The 12,880-nt window shown below is 59.7% G+C and overlaps 1 protein-coding gene across 1 annotated transcript in view; it reads right to left on the reverse strand.

The window, feature by feature from the left end:
• Window positions 1–944: 944 nt before the first annotated feature.
• The window catches only part of LHX4 (LIM homeobox 4), a 37,708-nt gene continuing 25,772 nt past the window's right edge, over window positions 945–12,880 (reverse strand). Inside the window, exons 3-6 of the mRNA XM_062193829.1 lie at window positions 7,467–7,669; window positions 3,205–3,359; window positions 2,931–3,102; window positions 945–1,339 (exon numbers count right to left, since the gene is read on the reverse strand). Of these exons, the coding sequence (XP_062049813.1) occupies window positions 945–1,339; window positions 2,931–3,102; window positions 3,205–3,359; window positions 7,467–7,669 (925 nt within the window). The remainder of the gene's footprint in view (window positions 1,340–2,930; window positions 3,103–3,204; window positions 3,360–7,466; window positions 7,670–12,880) is intronic.

Genomic DNA, 12,880 nt, shown 5'->3' on the forward strand with positions numbered 1-12,880 from the left:
GGGCTAGGAGCCTGCACACGTGGAATCCCGGTGCGCCTTCACCTGTTCTCACTGATTGTCGTCCTGTCCTCTCCACGGCTTAGCTTTGATCGTTTTGCACCCCACGGCCTGGCTTGTGGAGTAAACATCTGAGCAAACTGAAAAGGCACAGTGTGTACCCAGGGGGCTCCTCGGGCAGCCTGCGTGGTGCCCCGGGCACTCGGCTCCAGCCTGAGTCACCTGCCGTGAGAACCATCCTTGCCATCAGGGATTTGGGGACAGAAGGGATTTCTTGAGAAGCCCATACAGGCAAATATCCTCTGGACTGTACTTCCAGGTAAGAAAAAAAAAAAAAAAACAAAGGCGCATTTTCATAGAAAAATAAATAAATCAATGAGAAGCGCAGAGGGGCATGTTTTTAGTTTCAAACTGTCGCCATCCAAATGGTGGGCATGTTTATTCTGGAAGTGAGGGCTGCTCCAGAAATCGCTTTTACGCTACGCCAGGGCCTCTGCCCCAGGAATCTCCATTTCTGGTGAAAGCACTGGGTTGGGAGGCATTGGCATGAGACGCACCTGTTGGAGCAGAGTCCCCGGGGGCCAGGGTGGCCTTGTCACAGTCACCTCATGCCACCAAAGCACTGAGCAGCCAAAGCCTACAAGCCAGATGGGGGGGGTGCGTGGGCGGGATGGGGTGGGGGAGGCGAGCCGCCAAGCCAGCAGCCCTAGCGTGAGGGGTTTCCCAGCTCCAGGCCAGGTTTGGAGATGCCACAGCCTGCCCACCGCCTCCCCCACAGAAACCAGGCCCTAGCTAGGTCTGCCAGCCTGCTGGGGCTCAGCGGAGCTCATCCATTGAAAATAATGGAAGTCCCCACCGGCGCATTTTTGATCCTGAAAAAGCAAAGTCTTTTGATCCTTGAAGACACTCTCTCTCGAGCCCAAAGGCCAGGCAGGGCGGGGAGACGTTTAGAAAGGAGGGTGATCCATCTCATCGAGCCACGAGGCCGGGCTGGTGGGAAAGTCGGGGTAGCCTACACTGCTCCCCGTGGAGATGTCGGAGGTGGGCCCCCCGGCCATAGCTCTCAGCGCGTGGTTCACTCCCTGCCCTGCGGGCGCCACCACACCCAGATTACTGTCCACCGTGTAATCCAGCCCGTGGAGCAAAGGGGCGTGGGTGGGCAGGGAGGAGATGGAGGACGGAGACTGGGGGACCCCGTAGGGGCTCCCGTCTCCCAGGTCCTGGTAGGGCTGCCGTGTCCCGTCCATGGAGAAACTCCCATTCATTAACTGTCCGCCTGTTACGTCCCCCACGTTGCCATAAATCCTATTGGTGTGGCCAAGTTCTGAGAGAATTTGATCCTCTGTGGACAAAAGAACGCAGGTTTATTGTCAACTGCCGGGACTCTGTGGTCCCTGCCATTCGCGACCTAGGAATGCACAGGCCCAGGACAGACACCCAAGCTCAGGTCAGACACCGGCACGCCAGCCGGGCATCTGGAGACCAACCCAGGCCGAGGGGACCCACAGGAGAAACCCCAGCAAGAACTAAGATCCTGGGGCCCAGGAGGCTGGAGACACGCCGGGCCCGTGTGATGTGTGCACGCTAAGAGCGACACACACCACAGGTGGAAGCCAGGGCGGCCAAGATCCACTCTGAAAGCTCCCCAGCTGAGACAAGGGCTTGCCTGCCTAGCAGGTGGCTGTGGTCGGCAGCTGAGACCCACTCACAGCCATGTGTGCAGAATCCTGGTCTACTCGGAAGAGCGCCTCCAAGCAAACGCGGCTTCTGGTTCCTTAAAGACTCTCGTTAAGGGACTAAAATATGGAATGTCTGCCACCTGCAGGAACTCATCTCTCCACCAGAGGAGAGCAGGTGGAGTCCAGGAAACAAGGGGTTCTGTATGGCCCGGCTTCCAATCGCGTTCCCCCATGGGAGGCAGGCGCCCGGAGCAGGCCAGGGGCTTTCAGAGCAGGGGCGTCAGATCCCCAGGCCCTGTGTCCTGAGAGCAAGCTGACCCCCAGGACAGCCCCCTCCTCTCTGTCCTGATGGCCCCTCCTGCTTCCACCCAGGCCTGTGCGTCGGTCCCTAGGTCAGACCTCCTCAATGCCCCCTGTCTTTCCGAGGCCACCCCTGATTCCACTCCTGAAGCTGGATGGGGGCGGGGCTCACGCCCTCTAAAGGGGAAGGCCCGGGGCCACAGTAAAACAGTGCCTGGCACCCCATAGAACCAGGGCCCCTTCCCCAAGCACCCACAGTCAGCTGCGCCCGCTGGTGGCCCGCAGCACCTGGAGACGGGTAGAGAGGTGCTCTTCCCCACTCAACACACAGGGCAGCTGAGGCTTGAGGGAAGCCAATCAAGCCGACAGAGCCACGTGGAAAGCAGGTTTCTGACCGCCCCACCCCCAGGGCGGTCCTCTTCCCTCCCCCAGCAGAAGGCCTCCCCCACGGAGGGCCCAGCAGGTGGGAGTTCTCAGGAATTACATGGAGTCCTTTGCAATCTCGATGATGCACGGATGGGAACGTGGCGCATGCTGCAAAGCAGGTGTGCGGAGCGCTGCGCGGACCGAGTGGGGCGGGAGGGGTGTCCCAGGTGAAGCCAGCCCCCCCCCCACCTGGCATGCACCAGCACTGCTGAGTTCCCAGGGGAAGGGGCCTGTGGCGAGGCTGGGGGGCGAGGCTGGGATGCAGCCCTAGGTCTACAGCCGTGCGGGCCGGTGAGGGGGCCCCAGTGGGCAGGAAAGGAGGAGGGGAGGCCTCGGCCTCGCCCGGGGGGCCAGGGAGCCCGGCTTTCGCGGCTCAGGGGCAGGGCTCTTCCTAGGGGCTGCCCACCACCCCCACCCCGGCCCTGGCCGCCAGTCCTGGGGCAAGGCCTGTGCCCCGGCGGGCGCGGCCAGGACCTGGGGGTTGCTGCGCCCCGGGGGCCTCGGCCTGGAGCCTCGGGCCCTGCTCACCTCGGAAGCTCAGCTCACTGTCACTGACCCCACAGTCCTCCGCAGAGCTCTCCTTCTCCTGCTTGCCGCCTGCCCGGCTCCTCTTGACGCTCTTGTAGAACTGCCCCCAGCGGTGCCGGCCCGCGTCCTTCTTCAGCCGCTTCTCCTTGGCCCGTCGGTTCTGGAACCAGACCTGCGCCGCGCGCGCGCGCGCGCGAGAGCAGCCGGGTGGGTGCCCGCCCGCCGCGCCCACGGCCGCCCCGCGCGCCCCCGCCCGAGTCCCCGGGGCGCGCACCTGCACGACCCTCATGTCCAGGCCGGTCTCCGAGGACAGCTGCTCGCGCACGTGCCGCGCGGGCTTCGGGGAGTTCTTGTAGGCGTTCTTCAGCGTCTCCAGCTGCTTGGCCGTGATGGTGGTGCGCGGCCGCTTGGCCCCGGCCTCCGAGTCGTCTGCGGGGAGAGGCACCTCGCACCGCGCCGCCCGCCCTCCTGCCTGGGCCCTGGGGCAGCGGGCAGGTCGCCATCCGCAGGCCTCCTCCGGCCGCCCCCGCCCAGCGGGGCCCACTGCCCTGCCTGGACAAGCACCCTTGCCCACAAGGCCTCGCCCTCCGAGCCCCTGCCCCACCGTCCTGGGCGCACAGCTGGGTGCGCTGCACGCTCAGCAGGCCTTAGGCAGTGTCTGCGGATCACACCCTGGTCCAGAGCCCGCGGGCGGATTCTGAAGTCAACCGAGTGGATGGAAACCGAAGAGGAAGCAGGAGGAACAGACCGGGACGGGTACTGTCCCACGGCACCCACCTGCCTCTGCCGTGGGCAGGACTGCGGAAATGCAAAATGAGTCTCCCTCTGGGTCACGGTCAGAATCTGAACACCAGCGTCTGGGGGCCCTCAGGGCACCAGCAAGAAGAAAGATGCCAAGTGTTTCCTGGATTCGCAACAGACGAGCCTTGGGCTCCGCTGTGTGCGCTGCTCAGGGGCAGGCACCGAGTGCGCAGCCGCACCGACCAACCTCACAGCCTGCGGGGGCCTCTGCCCACACGGAGGCCACTTCCCCCCTCTGCGCAGTGCTCCTGGCGGCCAACCCAGTCAAGCTGCCAGCTGGGTCCCTCAGCTCCCGCTCAGCTTGGGGCACAGCAGGAAAAACAGGCACCTGCTCCAGTCCCATCCAGCTCGCTGCTGTGGCCTGGGAAAGCAGTAGAAGGTGGCCCAAGTGCTTGGGCCCCTGCACCCACGTGGGAGACTAAGGAGAAGCTCCCGGCTTCGCCATCTGGGGAGTGAACCAGCGGATGGAAGACCTCCGTCTCTCCCTCTCTCTGTAACTCTTTCCCAATAAATCAATCTTTTTAAAAATAAAATGTCTTTGCTACATTCCTGCCTTCCTCCTCAACCTCTGCTTCTTCAACATTCAAGAAGACTCACTCTTAGGAACAAAGAGTAGCCAGCATTTATTAAGCACTTACTGTATGCCTGCCCTGGTTTGAATATAATTTGGGCAGGAAATTCATACAGAACGGGAGAGGCCACTTTGCCCACCAACAGCATACCCTCAGAAAGGCTGTTATGAAAGTCTGAGCTCGGGCCCGCCCCTCTTCTCTGCTCCCTGGCTCGCCATCCGCTCCCCCCACACACACACACGCGCGTCTCCAGTGCCACCCGGGGCAGTCCTGCACCCTCCGTGGGCTGTTTCCTCCTCTGGCACAGCCACTGTCATCCCAGGACCCTGCCACCCCTGTCTCCCGGTGGCAGAGGCTCACTGCCTAGAGATGGCTTCCAAAAGGCAGGGAACGCCTCCAGAAGGCTATGCTTTAAATTCTATTATGGGGAAATCAACCCCTTCTGCCTGTGTTTAGAGAGTTTACATTAGGACAGCTTTTGGCACAAATTTGAATTATGCAAATATGAAATCGTATGAGGGCACTTCAAAAGCTCATGGAAAATGGAATTCTAAGATAAATGTATTCTGGTGCAAAAAAGAAATCCATTCATATGAGGGAGGGTCTTCAAAAAGTTTATGGAGGGGCTGGCGCTGTGGCATAGTAGCTTAGGCATCCTCCTGTGGCACCAGCATCCCATAGAGGCACCAGTTCAAGTCCCGACTACTCCACTTCCAATCCAGCTCTCTGCTAATGACTTGGGAAAGTAGTAGATGGCCCAAATGCTTGGGCCCCTGCACCTGCATGGGAGACATGGAAGAGGCTCATGGTTCTTGGCTTCAGATCAGCCCAGCTCCAGCCATTGAGGCCATTTGGGGAGTGAACTAGCAGATGCAAGACCTCTCTCTCTCTCTCTGCTTCTCTGTAACTCTGCCTTTCAAAATCTTTTAAAAAATGTTCATGGAAATGTGTATCATGAAAAAACTGCAGGGGTTTCAAAAATTTCTGCACCAAAATGAAGATCTTTTTTATAAGATTTATTTACTTGAAAGTCAGAGTCAGAGAGAGAGAAGGAGAGGCAGAGAGAGAGGTCTTCCATCTGCTGGTTCATTCTCACTGGCCACGATGGCTAGAGCTGTGCCTATCCGAAGCCAGGAGCCAGGAGCTTCTTCCAGGTCTTCTACGTGGGTGCAGGGGCCCAAGGACTTGGGTCATCTTCCACTGCATTCCCAGACTTTTAGCAGAGAGCTGGATGGGAAGTGGAGCAGCTGGGACTTGAACCGACACCCGTATGGGATGCCAACACTGCAGATAGCGGCTTTACCTGCTGTACCACTGCAGTGGCCCCAGTAAATGGGTCTTTAAACCCGCTCTTCTAGGATCTTCTTGAAGTACCTTCATACCCTTCAGAAAATGGTTCACAGTCTTTCTGTGTAAAATGTGAAATACTGAAGCCACCACAAATGCTGAAATTCATAATCAACTAACTTCAAAACAGGTTGGCCTCGTGAGTTAGAAGTTCTTTCCGCCATAGCTGATGGCAGCGCCACTGGCATAGGACCCGGCGCCCTGGTGGGTGGCCATCACGTGCATGGCACGTTCCGGCAATCATGGGGACTACCGTGCTGTTATTTTAACATTCACTGTTATTATAATTTAAAATCTGTTTTATATCCTATAACAATGTCATCCAAGTGTTCATTAAGTAGCGGTGGCAGTGCCGTGCTGAAAAATGTACCCAAAAATCAATACCCTTGGTACGGAAGTGGAATGTGATAAAAACGCTATGAAGAAGGCCCAGCGGCGACCATGCCGCCCCGGGCTGTTAATTTAGGAGAGAGCCTTCTGCCAGGTAGGAGAGATAATGCTGAGAAAATAAAACGAAGCATTATGGCGAAGATGCACTTCCCCGGCTGCGCGTTTATGTGCGTCCAGACCACACCCCTCCCCCACGGCTTTTCACATTAATTCCCGTGGGAAAATTAGTCTTAAAAGATGTTAGTTTTGAATTATGCAGGGTCTCCAAGAACTTGTCCCTGGCATAAAATGCAACCTCATTATATTGGAAATGCAAATTCCCAGGGAGACAGAAATAATGAGCAAAATGATTCCCACGAAGGTGCAAATGGCTGACATTAGATCCTTTGTTTAGCTCAAGGGAAGGAACCGAGACACTGAGAAAGCACTGAGGAGGAGCTGGGACAACACGAAAGGACAGACAAATGTCCCATGTGGACAGACATCCACTACAGCACCGAGGGCCTGCTGCCAGCCAGGGATGGCTGGGGTTGGGGGGAGGGGCACCTGGGGACCACACCAGACACCTGCAGCTGCTTTGACCTCACCTGCCGGTTTGCATTTCTCTCCCACTGGGTCTTTTCCTTAAATGACACCCTTTTCACAGGCGGTTCCCTATTCAAACCCCAGGGGGCAGCCCCATGTTCTCCCCAAACACAGCGAGCAGCCCCGGCTCAGCCAGTCACACGGCTCGCCAGGGAATGTCCAAGTTCTCAGGGACGCCCACCGAGCCGCAGACGCCAAATCCCGGCATCCTTTGTCCTTCGGAGTTCTGCTCTGGTGCAAATTCTCCTCGCTACCAGCTGTGGGGCCCACGGAGTCTCTCCTGCCTCCCCAGCTAGATTAGGCCAAGGCCACACTCATCGCCCTTCTCTCCTGAGCTGTCTACAGCACCAGGAAGTACCAGGCCAAGAGCATTCTGGGTGCAAAGGAAGTCTCTGACAGTGAGAATCAGCCGAGGGCTCGGGACAGCCCACGCCGTCTTGGTTTCTGGAGGGGAGCACCGGGGTCCACCTGCTCTCTGTGACAGCATGCCTGACCCCAGAGCCCCAGCTTGGAGCCAGAGCAGATGAGCACGTGGGGGCAGTAGCCTTAGCATGAGTTGGCTGAGGCTGGGGTGTCCGGAGGAAGGCCAGCAAAGGCCTCCGTCCACCCGGGGAGGCCAGAGCGCTGGGGATGGCGGGAGAGGAGGCCCCTGGCTGCCGCAGCACTGCCTCCAGCCTGGGAGACCGGGCCACTCTCGGGCCCACACTGGCCCCAGGCCTCAGCAGTTTTCAGGAGGAACTCTCCGCAGAGCTCCGGAGGGGAGGCCGTGGGCCGGCAGGGGCCAGGGACTGGGGCACGGGCCACACCGGGGCCTGCAGCAGCAGGTGCACCGGGCGCTTACCGTTCTGCTTGGCTGTCTCGTAGTCCTCCTTACACACCAGCCGCCCGTCCTCCATGAGGTAGAACTCGTCGCCCGTGGCCAGCTGCCGGCTACAGATGATGCAGGCGAAGCAGTTCAGGTGGTAGACGAAGTCCTGCGCCTTGCGGACCACCTGGGTCGGCGGGATGCCCTGCTGGCAGGCCGTGCATTTCGTGCCGAAGCGCCTGGGGGCAGCACCAGAGGGTCAGGGGGACGGCCTCCCGTGCCACTCCCCAGCCGCTGGGGCCCACCAGGTGGGCCTCCTGCTGGCTCCCCACTCACGCGGGAGGGGCTGGGTCAGAACCAGGGCCGCCAGGGCGTCTCCTGAGCTCACGGCCCAGGGCCCTGCCGCCCCCTGGCAAGCACCCTGCAGCTCCCAGGGCGGCAGGCCCCACCCTCCACCTCCTGCCTGCTGCTCCCCGCCCTCCACTGCACCCCTTCACGTGCTCCCACAGGAAGAGGCCCAGGACTCGCGTGGAAGGAGACAGCACTGACACTGACCGCACCGGCACCCCACGGCCAAGGTCAAGGCCCTCCGTGGGCAGAGCCTGGCTCTTCTCCTGCCTTCCTCTTCTGAGCCTCTCCCTGCAGGGGGCCCCCCACGGCGCCCCCCCCATGCACAGCCCAGGAAGAGGTGGCCTGCGGGGCAGGTGTGCGGGTGCGCCCCGCCCCTGCACATCCTGGGGGCCATGAGTGCGCAGAGCGCTTGGAGCCAGCAGTACTAAGACTGGGAAGGAAGGAAAAACAGACAAACGGAAGCGATCGTTGGGCGCCTAGAAGCCTACTGTGGCCACACGGACACCCCGACACCCCGTAGAAGGCAGGAGGGCAACCAGGGAGCCACAGGGGCGCAGGCAGGGAGGGGTGCTTGCTGCAGGGCCCCGCCCCGCCCCAGGCGGGAGGCGGAGGCCGGGGAGGCAGGGGCAGAGTTTAAAACAGCAATCAACCTAATTATTCATGACATTTCACACAGCAGAACTTTGTCTTCTTCAGGATGAAAGACTTCGCCTAATGGATCTGGGGACGGTTTGATTTTAATGGTCCTTTTAACTAATGCTTATAGGCAGCCTGATTTCCCCTGAAAGGACAGTACATATTTCATCCACATTAATACCAAATAAATTAATTATGGTCACGGCTATCATGATGAATCCCAGATTAATGCCAAATGATGGGTCTCTGCACGCAGTAATGATACCTGCCGAGGGCGGGAGGGGGCCGCGGCGAGCGCGGCCAGCTGGGGCTTCCGGAGCCCCTGTCGGGGTCCCAGAGAAAGGGGAGCCTTTGTGTCTACAATGGGTAACCCTCCGAAGAGCCAGGAGCGTCTCTTCTTCTGCTAGGAGTACAAGGAGGTGCTGAGGGGTGAGGGGGCTGAGCCATCTTGGGGGAGCGTGGGTGTGTGGGAGGAGTCCTTAGCCTGAGGTTCAGGATGGGATGTGAACCCCCCCCCACCCTGCCACGTTGTTCAAAATCCTACCCCGGGGTGGGCATCTGGTGCAGGCATTAAGCCACAGCTTGGGACTCCCAGATCCCCTCCTGGAGCGTGCAGGTGCAATGCCAGCTCCACTTCCAAGTCCAGCTTCCTGCTAATGTGCGCCATGGGAGGCAGCGAGATGGCTCAGGTTTCCTGGGTCTCTGCCACCCATATGGGAAACTCGGGTTGATTTTCTGGCTCCTGGCTTTGTCCTGGCCCAGCCACAGTTGTTGCAGGCTTTTGGAGAATGAACCACTGGATGGTAGACTGATTTTTTTTAAAGATGTATTTGCTTGAGAGGTAGAGTTCCAGACAGAGAGAGGGAGAGACAGAGGGAAAGGTCTTCCATCTGCTGGTTCACTCCCCAGATGGCCGCAATGGCAGGAGCTGCACCAATCCAAAGCCAGGAGCCAGGAGCCTCTTCCAGGTCTCCCACGTGGGTACAGGGACCCAAGGACTTGGGCCATCTTCCACTGCTTTCCCAGGCCACAGCAGAGAGCTGGATCGGAAGAGGAGCAGCCAGAACACGAACCAGTGCCCATATGGGATGCTGACACTACAGAGCCGGCCCCAGATGGGAGATTTCTCTCTCTCTCTCTTTCTCTCTCTCTCTCTCCCTCTCCCCTTGTTTCTCAAATAAAGAAAAAGTAAAGACATCAGTGAATAAAGAAGCACGCTTCCAGAGGGCACACAGGGAGAGAGTTAACTCTGAAGGTGGAACAAAGCACGGTGAGAACCAGGCTTCCCCACTCCTGCGGCCCCGCCCCATCACCTGTACCACAGAGGGAGGGAGGCAGGCACCCCATCCAGCCTGTGTGCGTGTGTATGCGTGTGCTTGGAGAACAAAGAGAAAGGCAGGCTGTGTCTGCATTACCGGGCCAGGTTTACAAAAGGCCTTTTCCTACCCAGTCCTGGCGAACACACCAGGCGAGTGTTGGAATGAAACAACGCATGGCAGGTGTTTAGCCCAGTGGTGCAGGTGCCTGCATCCTACATCAGAGAGCTTGGGTCCATGCCATGGCTTCACTTCCGACTCCAGCTTCGTGCTAAAGCAGACCCTGGGAGGCGGCAGGTGATGGGTTCCTGTCACTCACATGGCACACCTGGATTGAATTCCCAGCTCCCAGCCCAGTTCTAGCTACCGTGGGCATTCGGGCAGGGAACTAGCAGATGAGAGCATGCCCTGTCTCTGAACGGAACCCTGAAGTCCCCACGCTCACTGCAGACCCTCCCACGGGACCACCCAAATCCCGAGGACAGGTTCTAACCTTTTGCTCAAGATGCTGGGTTGGAAGAGGCTCGAGAAGAAGAGACTTCCCCAAAAGTCAAACCCTACCCTGGCGGCCAAAACACAGGGGTGCAGAATTGAGGCAAGAGGGCTTGAAGGGAGACCCCACCCCCACCCCGGGAACAGAGCGAAGACCTCTGCCAGCAGCCCCTCCCACAAGGGGGCCACATCTCTCCCCGCTAAAAGCAGATGCAGCTTTGAGAAGCCAGGAGCCCAGTAGACACCGGAGCACCAGAGACATGAAAGATAACGGGGTATAAATTTAATCTGCAGACCGACAGTGATTCATGCACGCGGGTGGCAAGTGCACAAGAAAAATGAAAAATAAATGGACTTGCCCACCAGCGTTTCTTAGCAATTGAAGCAATTTTCCTGATTGTGGGATTTATACCGATGGTAAGTGGAAGTCGCTCCTCATTACCTTTCTCCCCTGGAGCCCGGCCAGCAGGACCCTGGCCGAGGGGGCCCCCCTGCACCCCAGAAGCCCATGGGGCGTCCCCCCGACCTGGCCTGGACCTGTGGAGCACCCCCGCCCCACCTGCAGTCAGAGCCAGGGGACCCCCTTCGGGAGCTGTCCTTGGACGATGTAGACATGATGACGACGCTGTCCTTGAGCTCCTAGATCAGAGACCAGCCTGAGTCCCAGGGAAGTAGACCGGGAACGTGGCTGCTCCCCAGGGCAACAGCAGCAGCACGGCCACAGGCCCCTGGCCAGGAAGGGACTCCCTGCTGCGGCAGTCCTTCCACCTGTCACTGAGCCCCCACTGACTCCGGGGACCGCCAGCCTCCCCCCGGAAGGCAGCTGGAGCTGATCCAACGCGGCGAGGAACCTGCCAGGAAGCACCGGCCCAGGCGCCGTGTTATCCCCCCCCCCCCCACTGAACACCACCACCAAGAATTCTCCCCATCCCTGCCCGATACATAGCAGGCAGCAACAAAGACCCAATGAATGAGGGCCACCTGCAGTGCTGGCAGCCCATATGGGCGCTGGTTCCAGTCCTGGCTGCTCCACTTCCTGTCCAGCTCTCTGCTATGGCCTGGGAAAGCAGTGGAAGATGGTCCCAGTCCTTGGGCCCCTGCACCCACATGGGAGATCTGGAGGAAGCCCCTGGCTCCTGGAATCGGATTAGCCCAGCTCCAGCCATTGCGGCCATTTGGGGAGTGAACCATCAGATGGAAGACCTCTCTCTCTTTCTCTGTAACTCTGCCTCTCTAATAAATAATCTTAAAAAAAAAAAAAAAAAAAAAAGAAGACCAAATGAATGAATGAACCAGGAAGCAAATGAGCAAACTGCTTGTTACAGCGCGCGCCGGAGTGGGGAGGGAAGGACCGGCGCTCGATGCCCTCCTGCACCTCCCCCTGGAGCTTACCTCAGAAGGGACCTGAGGCCCAGGAGGAACCGAGACCCTCTGCTTCCTGAACGTGGAGTTGTCCGCCCCCCCCCCCATGTCACTGTCACACTCGTCACCCTAGACTTGAACTTGACTAGAGGGGCCCTGAGCCCCTCAAGCATCTGCAGCGGCTCTGAGCCCCTGGGCACAGAGCTCCCGGCCTGCAGTGCTAGCCTTGCCCAGGGAGAACCCCACCCCCAGGTGCATTCTCCCAGCGTCCCCCCCGCCCCTGGGGCCTGCTCACCACTGCCCCGCTCCCCGGGCTGGCCCGGGGCAGTGCCTGAGACATCGCAGCCTGCTTCCCGAGAGGCAGCCAGGCCTGGTGCCACGTCAGCCTCTGCTCCAGCCGGCCTGAGCTGTGTCCTGTTACCTACCCTCAGCGGGCCTGGCTGGGCCACCCCCGGGGGTGGGGATGAACTTGACGGCATCAGGCAGGCCCTGCAGGCACAGAAGCTTCAAGAAGCATACACCCTCCACCACCGATGTCTGCCACATCTCTAAGTTCTGTCCCGAGGTCAGACTCACGTAAGGTGACCACACTTTGGTCACCAAGGCGCTACTCAGGAAGGCCACTCCGATCCACAAGCACCTACTGTGTGTCTCCCTGAACAGTCGCCCTCAGGGACCCCGGCCACAGCCTCATGGCCCTCAGTCCTCGGCGACACAGGCTCCTGGCTGGTGGCCCTCGCCTCTCCTGAGCGTCCCCACCTCCATGAATTCTCAGCCGCTCTCTGCCAGGCGTCACCAGGAGCTACGAATTGGGGGCGAAATCACAACACACTGCCTCCTGGACCTTCTGCCTCCAGCCCCCAGCCTCGTGGCCGGCCGGCTTCCTGTTGCCCCAGCACCTGCGCCTCCCTGGGCTCCCTGCGGTGCTAGCTCCTGTCCAAGTCCAAGTGCGAGTCACAGAGCACACCTTTCTCACCCACTCGGATCCTCCCAGCATCCGGCCGCTTCACCTCCGGCATCAGTAATAGGCTCCCGGCAGCCTATTTCTGCCGCTTAAAACACCCTCTCTTGACCGCGCCTCTCCCTCCAGCCACCAGAGCCCCTGGGGGCGGCTCCCAGGTGTCTGTCCCCCCCCCGGGGGGCGGTGCACAGCCCTGCCAATGCAAACCCAACTGGCACTCGGCCAGCGCACCCGTGTCCAGGGCATGACCAAGCCCAGGATCAGTTCCCACCCGCCCAGACCTTGCAGCCGTACAGGCTCCAGGCCACAGGCCCTGCTCCTGGTGCAGCTCC

Source organism: Lepus europaeus, chromosome 5 (assembly GCF_033115175.1).
Source record: "Lepus europaeus isolate LE1 chromosome 5, mLepTim1.pri, whole genome shotgun sequence".
Taxonomy (NCBI): Eukaryota; Metazoa; Chordata; class Mammalia; order Lagomorpha; family Leporidae; genus Lepus; species Lepus europaeus.